Source organism: Aotus nancymaae, unplaced genomic scaffold, assembly GCF_030222135.1.
Source record: "Aotus nancymaae isolate 86718 unplaced genomic scaffold, 86718_ANA_hifiasm-v0.15.2.pri h1tg000016l, whole genome shotgun sequence".
NCBI lineage: Eukaryota > Metazoa > Chordata > Mammalia > Primates > Aotidae > Aotus > Aotus nancymaae.
In genome coordinates, this window is record NW_026988428.1 from 34,941,804 (window position 1) to 34,954,621 (window position 12,818).

Sequence of the window (12,818 nt, forward strand, 5' to 3'; positions counted from 1 at the left end):
AGAGAGTAACATTAGAATAAATGTGAAGTGTGTCCTTTTTTGCTGGCACTACTTCAGATAGGGTGGTCAGAGAAATCCTCTCAGAAAAGTAACATTTGAGACAGCTTGGTCTTCGGTAGGCGCTTAACGAAAACCATTTTCCCACAAACTTAGCTCTGGAAACGACAAAGAAAGGAAAAAGTGTACTTAGTCTGCACAAGGGCCGCTCCCAGGCCTCCAACCTGCGTTGCCAGACTGTGACTGGAAAGTGGACAGTTCCCGGCCTATCCACGCCGCCACCATTAGAGGGCGCCGCGGGTCCTCCCAGCCCCCAGGAGGCGCCATGGCCCCAGGCACTGCCAAACTGACATCTGGTACCTAACAGTCGAGGCCCCGACGCCCCGCGTCCAAGAAGAGGGCAAGGGCGGCGCTGGGAAGCCATGAGGCCCTAGGGAATCGCGGAGGGTCACTGGGCCCCTCAAGGAGAGGGCGTCCTCAGCATTGCAAACCCACACCAGTGGCATAAGAACTCGCTCCCTCGGGGACAGCCTGTTTCCGGCGCCTTTAAACCAGGAAGTACTACTGTGTCCAATCCTGGCCCTCCTTTCGCACTTAGTGTTTGAGTCCTTCCTCTCCTGGCTTGTGCTGGAGCCAAGGAGGCTAAGGCTACCAATCAGCGCTCAGAAAAGGCGCATGCGTCTTCGAACGAACGCGACTACGGTTAACTTTGACCCAAAAGCAACCTCCCCTCTCTCGCTTCCTTCGCTGTCAAGATGGCGCTCTCCAGGGTGTGCTGGGCTCGGGCTGCTGTGTGGGGTTCAGCAGTCACCCCTGGACATTTTGTCACCCGGAGGTTGCAACTTGGTCGCTCTGGCCTGGCTTGGGGGGGCCCTCGGTGAGGGACCTGTAGCGAGAAAAGCATTTTTGACGTCCAGGTTCTCAGTGTCTGAACCTTGCTTGCATTCTGTCTCTTAATTCTCAGAGTTCCACGCCTTGGCCCTGGAATTTTTATTCTTCTGCTCCGGATTCAAACTCCGATCCCCACTAGTGATTTGGCTTCCTGGCCCTCTCTACTCTCAGTGCCCCATATTGTCTGGTCTCCCCGCGTGTCCTGAGCTCATCTTTCAGCCTCACTTTTTCGGCTCAGGTTTTGCCGCTATCTCGATTCCACCTCTCTCCGACTTAGCCTGCAGTTCAAATTGTCCCACAGGCATTGCGCTCTCTCCAGAGTCATACCCTGAGTTCCTTTCCTGCCTGGCCTTTGCTTGATCTTTGTTTCTCAGTCTGATTGCCTATCTCTTCTTGACCCTAAGATCTTCCTTGGATTTCAGAAGTGTCAAGCCTTGGCATACATTCTCCGAGACTCCTGCTTTACGTTAGGGACTCAAGGCGTGAGGGAACTTCTAGGACTGGTTCCCAGCTAGTCTCTTTGATCTTCCTTGTAGGTCTTCAAAGCTTCACCTTTCTCCAAAGGCAGATGTGAAGAACTTGATGTCTTATGTGGTGACCAAGACAAAAGCGATTAATGGGAAATACCATCGTTTCTTGGGTCGTCATTTCCCCCGCTTCTATGTCCTGTACACAATCTTCACGAAAGGTAAAAACGAAACTCTCATAGAAATTCCTGAATCAGCTCTTGGGCAGGATCAGAGAGTTCGCATAAATAAGATCATTTGCAGGTTCTGCTATGGGGATGTGAGCCGAGGTATCTTATATTTCATAAATGCTTGTGCCTTAAACTAATTCTTATAAATTAGCACTTCTTGAGAATATTTCTGGAAAGATGTTACAAGAAACAACTTATGACAGCAGCATGATGGGGGAGGGAGAATATAGGTATGTTCTTGTACTTTTCTTAACCACACACCTGGCTAGAGTAGAAATTTTTTTGTCCAGCACAGGGCAGGGATCTCTGGCTGTACAGACCTGCCCTGTGATTGATTTCCTGTGACCCATAGGAAAATGAGGTCTAACCCTTGTTACGAATCTATATTAGGTAGCATGTTGTAGTGGAAATAGCACTGCATAATACTTGGTTTCTAAATGTTTTGTTTCAAATCAGAGATCCTTAGTTACTAGATGATATGTGTAGTGCCAGGTGTCTACTCTGGAGCCAGATTGCCTGAATCAAATCCCAGCTCATCACTGTGTGGTTGGACTAATTAATTAACCTCTCTGTTCATTGGTTTTTTAATCTGTCAAATGGGAGTTATAGAACCTACCTATTTATCACATGGTTGTGAAGATAAAAAACTCAATACATGTAAAGTACATAGAACAGGTCCTGATCCCTAGTAAGTGCCAAATAAATATTAGTTATTGTCATCTAAATGTTAGATAACAATATTGTAGGTTGGTACAAAAGTAATTGGGGCTTTTGTCTTTCAATGGCAAAAACCAAAATTGCTTTTGCACCAACCTATAATATGCTCTATGTTGTTTTTTTTTCTTTTTCTTTTTTTTTTTTTTAAAGATGGGGTTTCACCATGATAGCCAGGCTGGTCTTGAACTCCTGACCTCAGGTGATCCACCCACCTCGGCCTCCCAAAGTGCTAGGATTACAGGCGTGAGCCACCACGCTCCACCAATATGCTCTACGTTTTTATCATAACACTGTACTAAACGTCACTGTCAACTCTGAACATTATCTTAATTATTACTAGCTTCATGGACTTGAAAAATTACCCTTAATCTGTAAAGTGGAGACAAAATTGGCTGCTTTCTCTGTTCTCATGTAGATAAATAGGATCAAATGAGAGAAAGAGATGAAAGCATTTGTTGTTTTATTGTTTTTTTTTTGAGATGGAGTTTTGCTCTTGTTACCCAGGCTGGAGTGCAATGGCACGATCTCGGCTCACCGCAACCTCCACCTCCTGAGTTCAGGCAATTCTCCTGCCTCAGCCTCCTGAGTAGCTGGGATTACAGGCACACGCCCCTGTGCCCAGTTAATTTTTTGTATTTTTAGTAGAGACAGGGTTTCATCATGTTGACCAGGATGGTCTCGATCTCTTGACCTCGTGATCCACCCGCCTCGGCCTCCCAAAGTGCTGGGATTACCGGCGTGAGCCACCACGCCTGGCCCTATTTTTTTAAAGACGGGGTTTCACCATGTTGGTCAGGCTGGTCTTGAACTCCCGACCTCAGGTGATCCGCCCGCCTTGGCCTCCAAAGTGCTTGGATTACAGGCGTGAGCCTCTGTGCCCGGCCGCAATTAGATTACTTTAAAAAGTGTTCCTGGCTGAGCACGGTGGCTCACGCCTGTAATCCCAGCACTTTGGGAGGCTGAGGTGGGTGGATCATGAGGTCAAGAATTTGAGATCAGCCTGGCCATCACGGTGAAACCCCATCTCTACTAAAAATATAAAAATTAGCCAGGTGTGATGGCGGGCGCCTGTAGTCCCAGCTACTCAGGAGGCTGAGGCAGGAGAATCGCTTGAACCTGGGAGGCAGAGGTTGCAGTGAGCCAAGATAACATCACTGCACTCCAGCCTGAGTGACAGAGCAAGACTCCGTCTCAAAAAAAAAAGTGTTTCAGGTTGGGCGCAGGGGCTCACGCCTGTAATTCTAGCACTTTGGGAGGCTGAGGTGTGTGGATTGCTTGAGGTAAGGAGTTTGAGACCAGCCTGACCACATGGTGAAACCCGCCTCTACTAAAAATAAAAAATTAGCCACGCTTGGTGGCACATGCCTGTAATCCCAGCTTCTTAGGAGGCTGAGGCAAAAGAATTGCATAAACCTGGGAGGTGGAGGTTGCAGTGAGGCAAAATCACACCACTGCACTCCAGCCTGGGTGACACTGAGACTTCATCTCAAAAAAAAAGAAAAGTTCCAGAAAGGAGATAAACTAATATCTGGCCAGGGAATACAAAGGGTTAATTTAGCAAGACTCTGAGGTTAGGGAGCTTGGTTTTTAAAAAGGACTGAGCAATGAAATGGAAGAGGGAGACCATTCTATAGCAGATTACAGAAGCCCAACTTAGCTAGAAGAGAGGCGATGTGCTAGGGGAAAAAGATTTTGAAAAGAGATTTGGGTTAATCTCAGAGTTTCAAGTTACCTAGTTTCTATTATTGCGGGGGGCAGGAGTGTTTGCATGTGATTGAACGTGGAGTAGGAAGCTGTGGTTAAGATTCAAACTGGGATAACATCGCACTCTGTCCTCTACTTTAATGAGGCAGGATTTCGGATGTTATGGGCTGATGCCAAAAAGGCTAGAAGAATAAAGACAAATATGTGGAATCACAATATAGAGTTTCATCAACTTCCATACCGGGAGATGGAGCATTTGAGACAGGTATGGGCCAGGGGCAGATATCCAGAAGTTCATGGTGAGGTAATTACATTTAATCAAGATCTCAAGGTTTTTTTCTTTCCTTTGTTCATGATTGATCAAACTTTTGCCCTTTGCCATAAGAACCAAATATTGAACTGAATGAAGCATCAGATTATTTGTAAGAATTGGGTTCATCCAGAGTTGTAGCCTTCCATAGCAAGAGCTCCATAGAATTTCTGGCACACTTGATGAACAAAAGTTGTAAACACTAAAATCCAATTAGATTCTGAATATATGAAAGTCTGCAAGAGCGGCTGGGCATGGTGGCTCACGCCTGTAATCCCAGCACTTTGGAAGGCCGAGGTGGGTGGATCACCTGAGGTCAGCAATTTGAGACCAGCCTGGCCAACATGTTGAAACCCCGTCACTACTAAAAATACAAAAATTAGCTGAGTGCGGTGGCAGGTGCCTGTAATCCCAGCTACTCAAGAAGATGAGGCAGGAGAATTGCTTGAACCCAGGAGGTGGAGGTTGCAGTGAGCAAAGATCGTGCCATTGCACTCCAGCCTGGGCAACAAGAGCAAAACTCCGTCTCAAAAAAAAAAAAAGACAGCAGGGATTCAAAGGGCATCACAAAAATAGTATTTGGTGGTAACTTGATGGGTAGTTTTGAAGCTGAGAGTAAGAATCTAGGACCCATTCTGCAGATCAGGAAGAGTTCACTGAAAGACTTGATATAATGATATAATGTCAGGCTCTGTACTGGCCATTATTTGGGATACAGAAGTAACCAAATCAGAGGTTTTGTCCTTAAGGAACTAACCATTCAGAAGTAGTTAGAAATAATCTTGGGGACCATGTGCGGTGGCTCATGATTATAATCCCAGCACTTTGAGAGGCTGAGGTGGGCAGATCACTTGAGGTCAGGAGATTGATACCAGCTTGTTCAACGTGGCAAAACCCCATCTCTATGAAAAATACAAAAATTAGCCTGGTGTGTTGGTGCATGCCTGTAATCCCAGCTTACCTGGGTGGCTGAGGCAGGAGGATCACTTGAACCCAGGAGGCGGAGGTTGCAGTGAGCCAGGATCACACCACTGCACTCCAGCCTAGTGACAGAACAAGACTCTGTCTCAAAAAATAAAGAAGAAATAAATTTGGTTCTTGTTCTGGGATGTAATGGAAGTTTACTGTATAGTGGGGTGGAGGGATTGTCTCTTGTATTAATAACTTATTTGGGTTAAACTGCGTCTGTGTTTATTTCTGCTTAGTTCCGCCAAGACGTCACCAAGTGTCTTTTCCTAGGTATTATTTCCATTCCACCTTTTGCCAACTACCTGGTCTTCTTACTAATGTGAGTACAGACTTCCGTCTCCCCAGCATCTTGAAGATGTATCAATTTTTTAAAATTAAGAATTATTTTAAGCAGAACTTTTCATTTCAGAAGCTAGTCAGAGGTTATCAAACTTCTCCTCCAGTCTTCTCATTATCCCAAGGTTCATAAAAGCCACTCAGGAAGACCTTGGTTACTGGGACACATCACAGCTAGAGGTGCAGGTGGCCTAGACGCTCCTATCTCTTAGCTGCCCTGAGTGATGTGAAATAAGATAATGACCTTCTCCATCATCCATAGAGGCAGCAACTCACTCCCCGAGAGAGAGCAATTTTGGACTAATTTCTACAGAAAAAAGTGTACTTCGTATTCTGATAACATGTTCTTATTACTTCATAAACAAAAATGACATTTCTAAACTGTGGTCTTGCATGTCATTAATTATCTATTGCTGTATAACAAATAACCTCAAAGCTTAATAGCATAAAACAGTAGTATAAATCATTTTCATGATTTTGTAGGTCAAGAATTAGGGCAATGCTAAGGTGGGCGGTTGATTTCTCTCTTCCATGTAGTGTTAACAGAGGTTCCTTAGTGATATTTAGCTGCTGAATGGACTAGTCTGGAAGGTCCAAAGTCACTCTTAGGTCTGGTGCCCTGGCAGGGATGGCTACACGGCTAGAACTGTGAACCAGAGTGCCCACATGTGGCTTCTTCAGTATGGCAGCCTCAGGATAGTGGGACTTCTTACATGGCAGCTCAGGGCTCCAAGAGTGAGGGTTCTAGTGCGTAAGAATCTACGTGACTCTATAACCTTGTCTTGGAGGTCACATAGACTCACTGCTGCTCTGTTCTGTTGACTGAATCAGTCACCTAGATTGAAAAAAGGGAGGATGTAGACCTCACCCCTCCATAAGAGGAGTGCCAGAGAATTTGTGGTCATGTTTTAAAACCACCAAACATGTAAATAAATGAATTAAAAAACAAATTGCGGCTGGACGTGGTGGCTTACGCCTGTAATCCCAGCACTTTGGGAGGCCAAGGCAAGTGGATCACAAGGTCAGGAGATCAAGACCAGCCTGGCTAACATGGTGAAACCTTATTTCTACCAAAAATACAAACAATAGCCAGGTGTGGTGGCACCCACCTGTAATTCCAGCTACTCTGGAGGCTGAGGCAGTAGAATTCCTTCAACCCAAGAGGCGGAGGTTGCAGTGAACTGAGATCACGCCACTGCACTCCAGCCTGGGTGACAGAGCGAGACTCCGTCTCAAAAACAAACAAATTGATTGCCTTTTATATACTGCATATACATAAGGACTGTGCTATAGATTGTCAGCATCACATATAGTGTCCAGGTCAGTCTGCAACTCTGTCCAAAGCATGTTCTTCATATGCTTCAGTTCAAAAGGAGTCATTATATCTGATTGCTGCATGCCAGGCTATTCTACTTGTCCTTTCTTTTTCTTTTTCTTTCTTTTTTTTTTTTGAAACGGAGTTTCGCTCTTTTTACCCAGGCTGGAGTGCAATGGCACGATCTCGGCTCACCGCAACCTCTGCCTCCTGGATTCAAGCAATTCTCCTGCCTCAGCCTCCCGAGTAGCTGGGACTACAGGCACGCACCACCATGCCCAGCTAATTTTTGTATTTTTAGTGGAGACGGGGTTTCACCTTATTGACCAGGATGGTCTCGATTTCTTGACCTCGTGATCCACCCGCCTCGGCCTCCCAAAGTGCTCGGATTATAGGCGTGAGCCACTGCGCCCGGCCTTACTCGTCCTTTCTTTCACATCACATTTCAGTAATGTTGCTTGAAATTGTGCTTCAGTGTGTCTTATAAACTTTCGTCTGAGAGTCACTTAAGAAAAAGGGCTGACTGTGGTGGCTCTCACTAGTAATCCCAGAACTTTGGGAGACTGAGGCAGGAAGATTGCTTGAGGCCAGAACTTTGAGACCACCCTGGGCAATATAGCCAGACCTCGTCTCTGCAAAAAAAAATTTTAAATCTAGCCAGGTATGGTGGCCTGTGCCTATAGTCCCAGCTACTCAGTAGGCTGTGGTGGGAGGATTGCTTGAGCCTAGGAGGTTGAAGCTGCAGTGAGCTGTGATCATGCCACTGCACTCCAGTCTGGGTGACACAGGGACCCTGTCTCTTGAAAAAAAAATTAAAAAAAGAAAAGGAACACTGAGGTAGGAAATAGTGTCTTATCTCTTCTTCCTAGTATTCATGTCTACCAAATGCTTTCTTTGGCTTCCTCTGAAAGAAGCCAGTTTCAGCAAGTGAGTGTGTGATTCTTTCTCCTTTCAGGTACCTGTTTCCCAGGCAACTACTGATCAGGCATTTCTGGACCCCAAAACAACAAACTGATTTCTTAGATATCTATCATGCTTTCCGGAAGCAGTCCCACCCAGAAATTATTAGTTATTTAGAAAAGGTCATCCCTCTCATTTCTGATGCAGGACTCCGGTGGCATCTGACAGATCTGTGCACCAAGGTATTCCTGCAGTTCACCCTTCCTACAAACGTGGATCTTGTTAGATCAGTGTACACTAAAACTAGGTAAGAGGGGTAGTCAGAACTTTCCTAACATCTACTGATCTCTTACCTCTTCCAAGATACAGCGTGGTACCCACCCAGCAATACGTGATATCTTGGCTCTGAGAGAGTGTTTCTCTAACCATCCTCTGGGCATGAACCAACTCCAGGCTTTTCATGTGGTGAGCACTTTGAGGCCTTGTCTTTTCCATAGCCTCACTGTGTTTCAGATCTTTGCTTGAGCTCATTCTATTTGCCTTTCCCCTCCTATGTGGTTGTGTTACAGAAAGCCTTGAGCCGAGCCATGCTTCTCACACCTTACCTGCCTCCTCCCTTGTTAAGACATCGTTTGAAGACTCATACAACTGTGATTCACCAACTAGACCAGGCTTTGGCAAAGCTGGGGATTGGCCAGCTGACTGCTGAGGAAGTAAAATCGGTAAGAACTTGACATCAACCCTCAACCCTTGGTGTGCTTTTGAGCCTACAGCAGGCTGGAGATTTACAGGGGCTCCTTGTCTTGCTTGTTTGTTGTTTTTTGTTTTTTTTTTGAGTTTGAGTTTGAGATGGAGTTTCACTCTTACCTTTGCCCTGGCTGGAGTGCAGTGGCACAATCTCAGCTCACTGCAACCTCCACCTCCCTGGTTCAAGCGATTCTCCTGCCTTAGCCTCCCGAGTAGCTGGGACTACAGGCACATGCCACCATGCCCAGCTAATTTTGGTATTTTTAGTAGAGATGGGCTTTCACCATATTGGCCAGGCTGGTCTCAAACTCCTGACTTCGTGATCCACCTGCCTCGGCCTCCCAGAGTGTTGAGATTACAGGCGTGAGCTACTGCACCCGGCCTATCTTCCTTGCTGTATAGAACCCAGCCTCCTTTTTCTGTCACTTCATTTCTTTTATTTATGATTTATTTATTTTGAGATAGGGCCTCATTCTGTGGCCCAGGCTGGAGAACAGTAGTGCAATCTGGGCTCACTGCAACCTCTGCCTCCCAGTTCAAGTGATCCTTCCACCTCAGCCTCCCAAGTACCCGGGATTACAGGTGTGTGCCACCACGCCTAGCTAATTTTTTGTATTTTTAGTAGAGACGGTTTCACCATGTTTGCCAGGCTGGTCTCAAACTCCTGGCCTCAAGTGATCCACCCACCTTGGCCTCCCAAAGTGCTGAGACTACAGGTGTGAGCTGCTGCACCCAGCCTATTTATTTTTTAGTAGAGATAGGGTCTCACTATATTGACCAAGCTGGTCTCAAACTCTTGGCCTCAAGTGACCCTCCCATCTCAGCCTCCCAAAGTGCTGGGATTACAGGTGTGAACCACCGCTCCTGGCCTTTTTAAAAATTATTTTTTAATTAGCCAGGAGTGGTGGCAGATGCCTGTAATCCTAGCTACTTGGGAGGCTGAGACACTAGAATTGCTTGAACCCAGGCTGTGGATTGCGGTGAGCCAAGGTTGTGCTACTGCACTCCAACCTGGGTGACAGAGTGAGACTCTGTCTAAAAAAAAAAAAAAAAAATTAAATAAATAAAAAAATAAAATTTATTTTTGTAGAGACAGGGTCTGCATGTTGCCCAGGCTGGTCTTGCACCCCTGGGCTCAAGCGATCCTCCCACCTTAGCCTTTCAAAGTGTTGGGATTGCAGGCATGAGCCACTGCGCCCAGTTTCTTGCCTCATTTCTATGTCTTTTTTCTCGATGAACTTAACTAGGGGGAAGGAATTGCCCACAGTAATTTTGGTTTGCATTTCTTTTCTTCGGGCACTTCAGAAAGCAGGGATACTGCAGTTTAGACCTACCGTTTTAGATTAGATAGAACTCTTTGCTTGTCATCTTGTCCATCACTGATTTTCAAATTGCCATGAGGAAAGGCTTCATGTGGGGATGAGATTGTAATTTATTTAAAGGAGATTTAGGATTGTTTGTGGATTTCCATTTCCTTGGCAACTCACTCAATGATTATTAAGGACCATTTCTCTTCTGAGTGGTATAGGCTTGTTATCTCCGTGGTCTGAATTCTACCCATATTGGTGAAGACAGGTGTCGAACTTGGCTGGGAGAATGGCTGCAGATTTCCTGCAACCTTAAAGGTAAAACACTTTTCTTTTCTGTGGTTATACCACTAAAATCCAAGTCACTTTTATATTTTATTCTGAGGTCATTTTGGAGTTAATTATTGAGTACTATGAGACCCTTATCTATCTATCTATCTATCTATCTATCTATCTATCTATCTATCTATCTATCTATCTATCTGTATATGTCTAATTGAAAGGGCACAAACTCACATGCCTATCATGCCTGGGCAGGTAATGAAGTAGGCTGTAGGACAAGAGGGAGTAGTGGGGACTTTGGGGACATAAGAGCGAGTGCATGCTAGTGTGAATCAATTTTCCAACCTTGGCACTTTCTTGTGGGGGGCTGTCCTGTGCTTTATAGGTACTTATAGCAGTTTCCCTAGCCTCTGCCCACTAGATGCCAATAGCACCCCTTCACCTGCAGCTGTCACGACCAAAATATCTCCAGACATTGCCAAATGTCCTGGGGGTGGGGAGGAGAGAGGCAGGATTGTCTCTGTTGAGAAGTATTGGTGTAAAGGCATTCAAACTCAAACCAAAAACAGTCTGGTGACCAAACAAAAAGTATCTGAGGGTATTAGGCTTGTTGGTTCCTGTTTAGGCTACATCTTGATGTTTTCTGGGTCTTTGGATGTTAGGGTAGGCCTACTAATCTTGAAGCTAAGAAGTATCCCCAGAACACCAACTTCTACCAGAAGACTCCCAAGGCGACTGGTGCTTAGTACCATTACCATCTCTGAATTTTCTACTGCAGTCACATGAGAAATAGAGGATGAGTCAATAGGAATATATAGTAGAAGGAAAAGAAGGCATGCTTACAGGGGCTGAAACAAAGAAGGGGAACTTCCAAGAATAACAGCTTCTTAATACCACCCCTCCCTGCACTTGGCTTCCTGCCTCCAGGCTAAAGCCATATATAACAAGGCAGTTATATGGCAGAGTGTTCCCAAGCCAAATCACTAACACTGTGGTGTTTTCAGAAGCTGAGCTGTCTCTCTTGCTGCACAATGTGGTCCTGCTCTCCACCAACTACCTTGGGACAAGGCGCTGAGTGAACCACGGAGCGGATGGCGTTGTCCTGCAGTCACATAGTGTAGCAGTGCGGGACCAAACAGCACTTGCTAGTGAAGTCTGTGTGCACTGTTAAGTGTGTGGGAGGCAGAGAGGAGCAGGTGCCCTGGGCTTCACAGCATGGCTCATATGTGGGAACTGCAGACATTCCCCTCATGGCGAGAACTGAAACAGACCCTCCTGCCAAGCATGGCCCATGTGAGGTGTCATCCCGTCCCCCTCATAATTACTAATAGCTGGAACTGGCAGCAGCCTCTGCTGGGCTTTTACTGTGATGTGTTCAGTTCACATCCTAGGAAGTCAGCTTTTGCCCCAGGTGGGAATCCTTATTTGGCTTAGGACTGATCCACTTCCATGCTACTTCCATCTGTGGGTTTTTGTTGTTGCTGTTAAAGAATCTGTGGCTGACCAGAGCACTCCTTTGGCTGGAGCACTCGTGTCCATGCTTGTACTTCAGTGTTTCCCTCCATCCTTTCTGATATGACCAAAAATCAAGCTGTTTTCTTTGTCCCCCTCATTGGCATGGGCTAATCGCTTCCTTTCCTTTTCAAACCCTTTGAACACCTTGACTTTTTTTTTTTGAGACAGTCTCGCTCTATCGCCTAGGCTAAAGTGCAATGGCACAATGTCAATTCACTGCAGCCTCTGACTCCTGGGTTTTAAGCAATTCTCTCTGCCTCAGCCTCCTGAGTATCTGGGATTACAGGCACCCACCACCACGCCTGGCCAATTTTTGTAATTTTAGTAGAGATGGGTTTTCGCCGTGTTGGCCAGGGTGATCTTGAACTCCTGACCTCAGGTGATCCACCTGCCTTGGCCTCCCAAAGTGCTGGGATTACAGGCATGAGGCACTGTGCCTGGCTTTTTTTTTTTTTTTTTGATGAGTAACCTGTAGGAGTGTTCTATTGGAAAAGATAACAGGAAGTACAAGTGCTTCCTGACCCCTTAATGTTTCCAGCCTTCACTCTTCATTGTCTTTTCTGGGCTTTATTACAGCCCCTGTGATCTTCAACAATTTGCTACCTCCACTCTGCAGCAATCCAACTGTAACACAGTGGCTGCCTTCTTTGGGCCATGAATCAAACCTGTAATGTACTAATTACTGCCCAGCCTGAGGAAATCAGGAGAGGTGTGCATCAAGTTAGTAAGTTAGGTTTAGCTTTTGTGTGTGCATCAGTGGCTTATAGTTCTGTAATAACTTATTGTAAATACATGAAGCACTGTTTTTAAACCCAAGTAAAGACTGCTTGAAACCTGTCGATGGAAATGACATATGCATACTCTAATCACTTTGCTGAGTCTCCTTTTACAAGACTGACATAACCTAACAAATGGGGATTTAATTGGTGAGAATATAACCTTCTGATGGAAATTTTGCAGGAACTGATTTGAAGTTGATCTTCTTGCCAGACACTTTAAGGTGATAACAAGGAAAAAAGAATTTCCTAAAATTAATGGAATGAGAAAACTGGAGCCCACAGTAGGGACAGGGCAAAGTTCCAACAGAGCAGGAGCAAGACCTGCTTCAGCTGAACAGGTACACAAGGGCAG

The 12,818-nt window shown here is 45.6% G+C and overlaps 1 protein-coding gene across 8 annotated transcripts; it reads left to right on the forward strand.

Moving 5' to 3' along the window:
- The first annotated feature begins 710 nt into the window (after nt 1–710).
- On the forward strand, nt 711–12,140 carry LETMD1 (LETM1 domain containing 1). 8 transcript variants are annotated; one of them, XM_064377097.1, is made up of 9 exons: nt 725–874; nt 1,425–1,576; nt 4,156–4,271; nt 5,522–5,604; nt 7,892–8,078; nt 8,200–8,301; nt 8,406–8,558; nt 10,112–10,208; nt 11,177–12,140. In XM_064377097.1, exons 1-9 carry the CDS (start codon nt 753–755, stop codon nt 11,245–11,247), a joined length of 1,083 nt encoding a protein of 360 aa, XP_064233167.1. In that variant the 5' UTR covers nt 725–752; the 3' UTR covers nt 11,248–12,140. The 8 variants fall into 8 exon arrangements, with proteins under 8 accessions (XP_064233175.1, XP_064233173.1, XP_064233169.1 ...); XM_064377098.1 differs by having other exon boundaries at nt 727–832; XM_064377099.1 differs by lacking the exon at nt 4,156–4,271 and having other exon boundaries at nt 721–874; nt 5,556–5,604.
- Nucleotides 12,141–12,818: the final 678 nt, after the last annotated feature.

What these genes read in the sequence shown, in the direction of transcription:
- LETMD1 (XM_064377097.1), top strand. Translation starts at nt 753, where the DNA reads ATGGCGCTCTCCAGGGTGTGCTGGGCTCGGGCTGCTGTGTGGGGTTCA. An exon ending in CTGGCTTGGGGGGGCCCTCG is followed by an intron (nt 875 to 1,424) that starts GTGAGGGACCTG and finishes TCTTCCTTGTAG; the next exon opens with GTCTTCAAAGCTTCACCTTT. An exon ending in CTGCTGAGGAAGTAAAATCG is followed by an intron (nt 8,559 to 10,111) that starts GTAAGAACTTGA and finishes TGAGTGGTATAG; the next exon opens with GCTTGTTATCTCCGTGGTCT.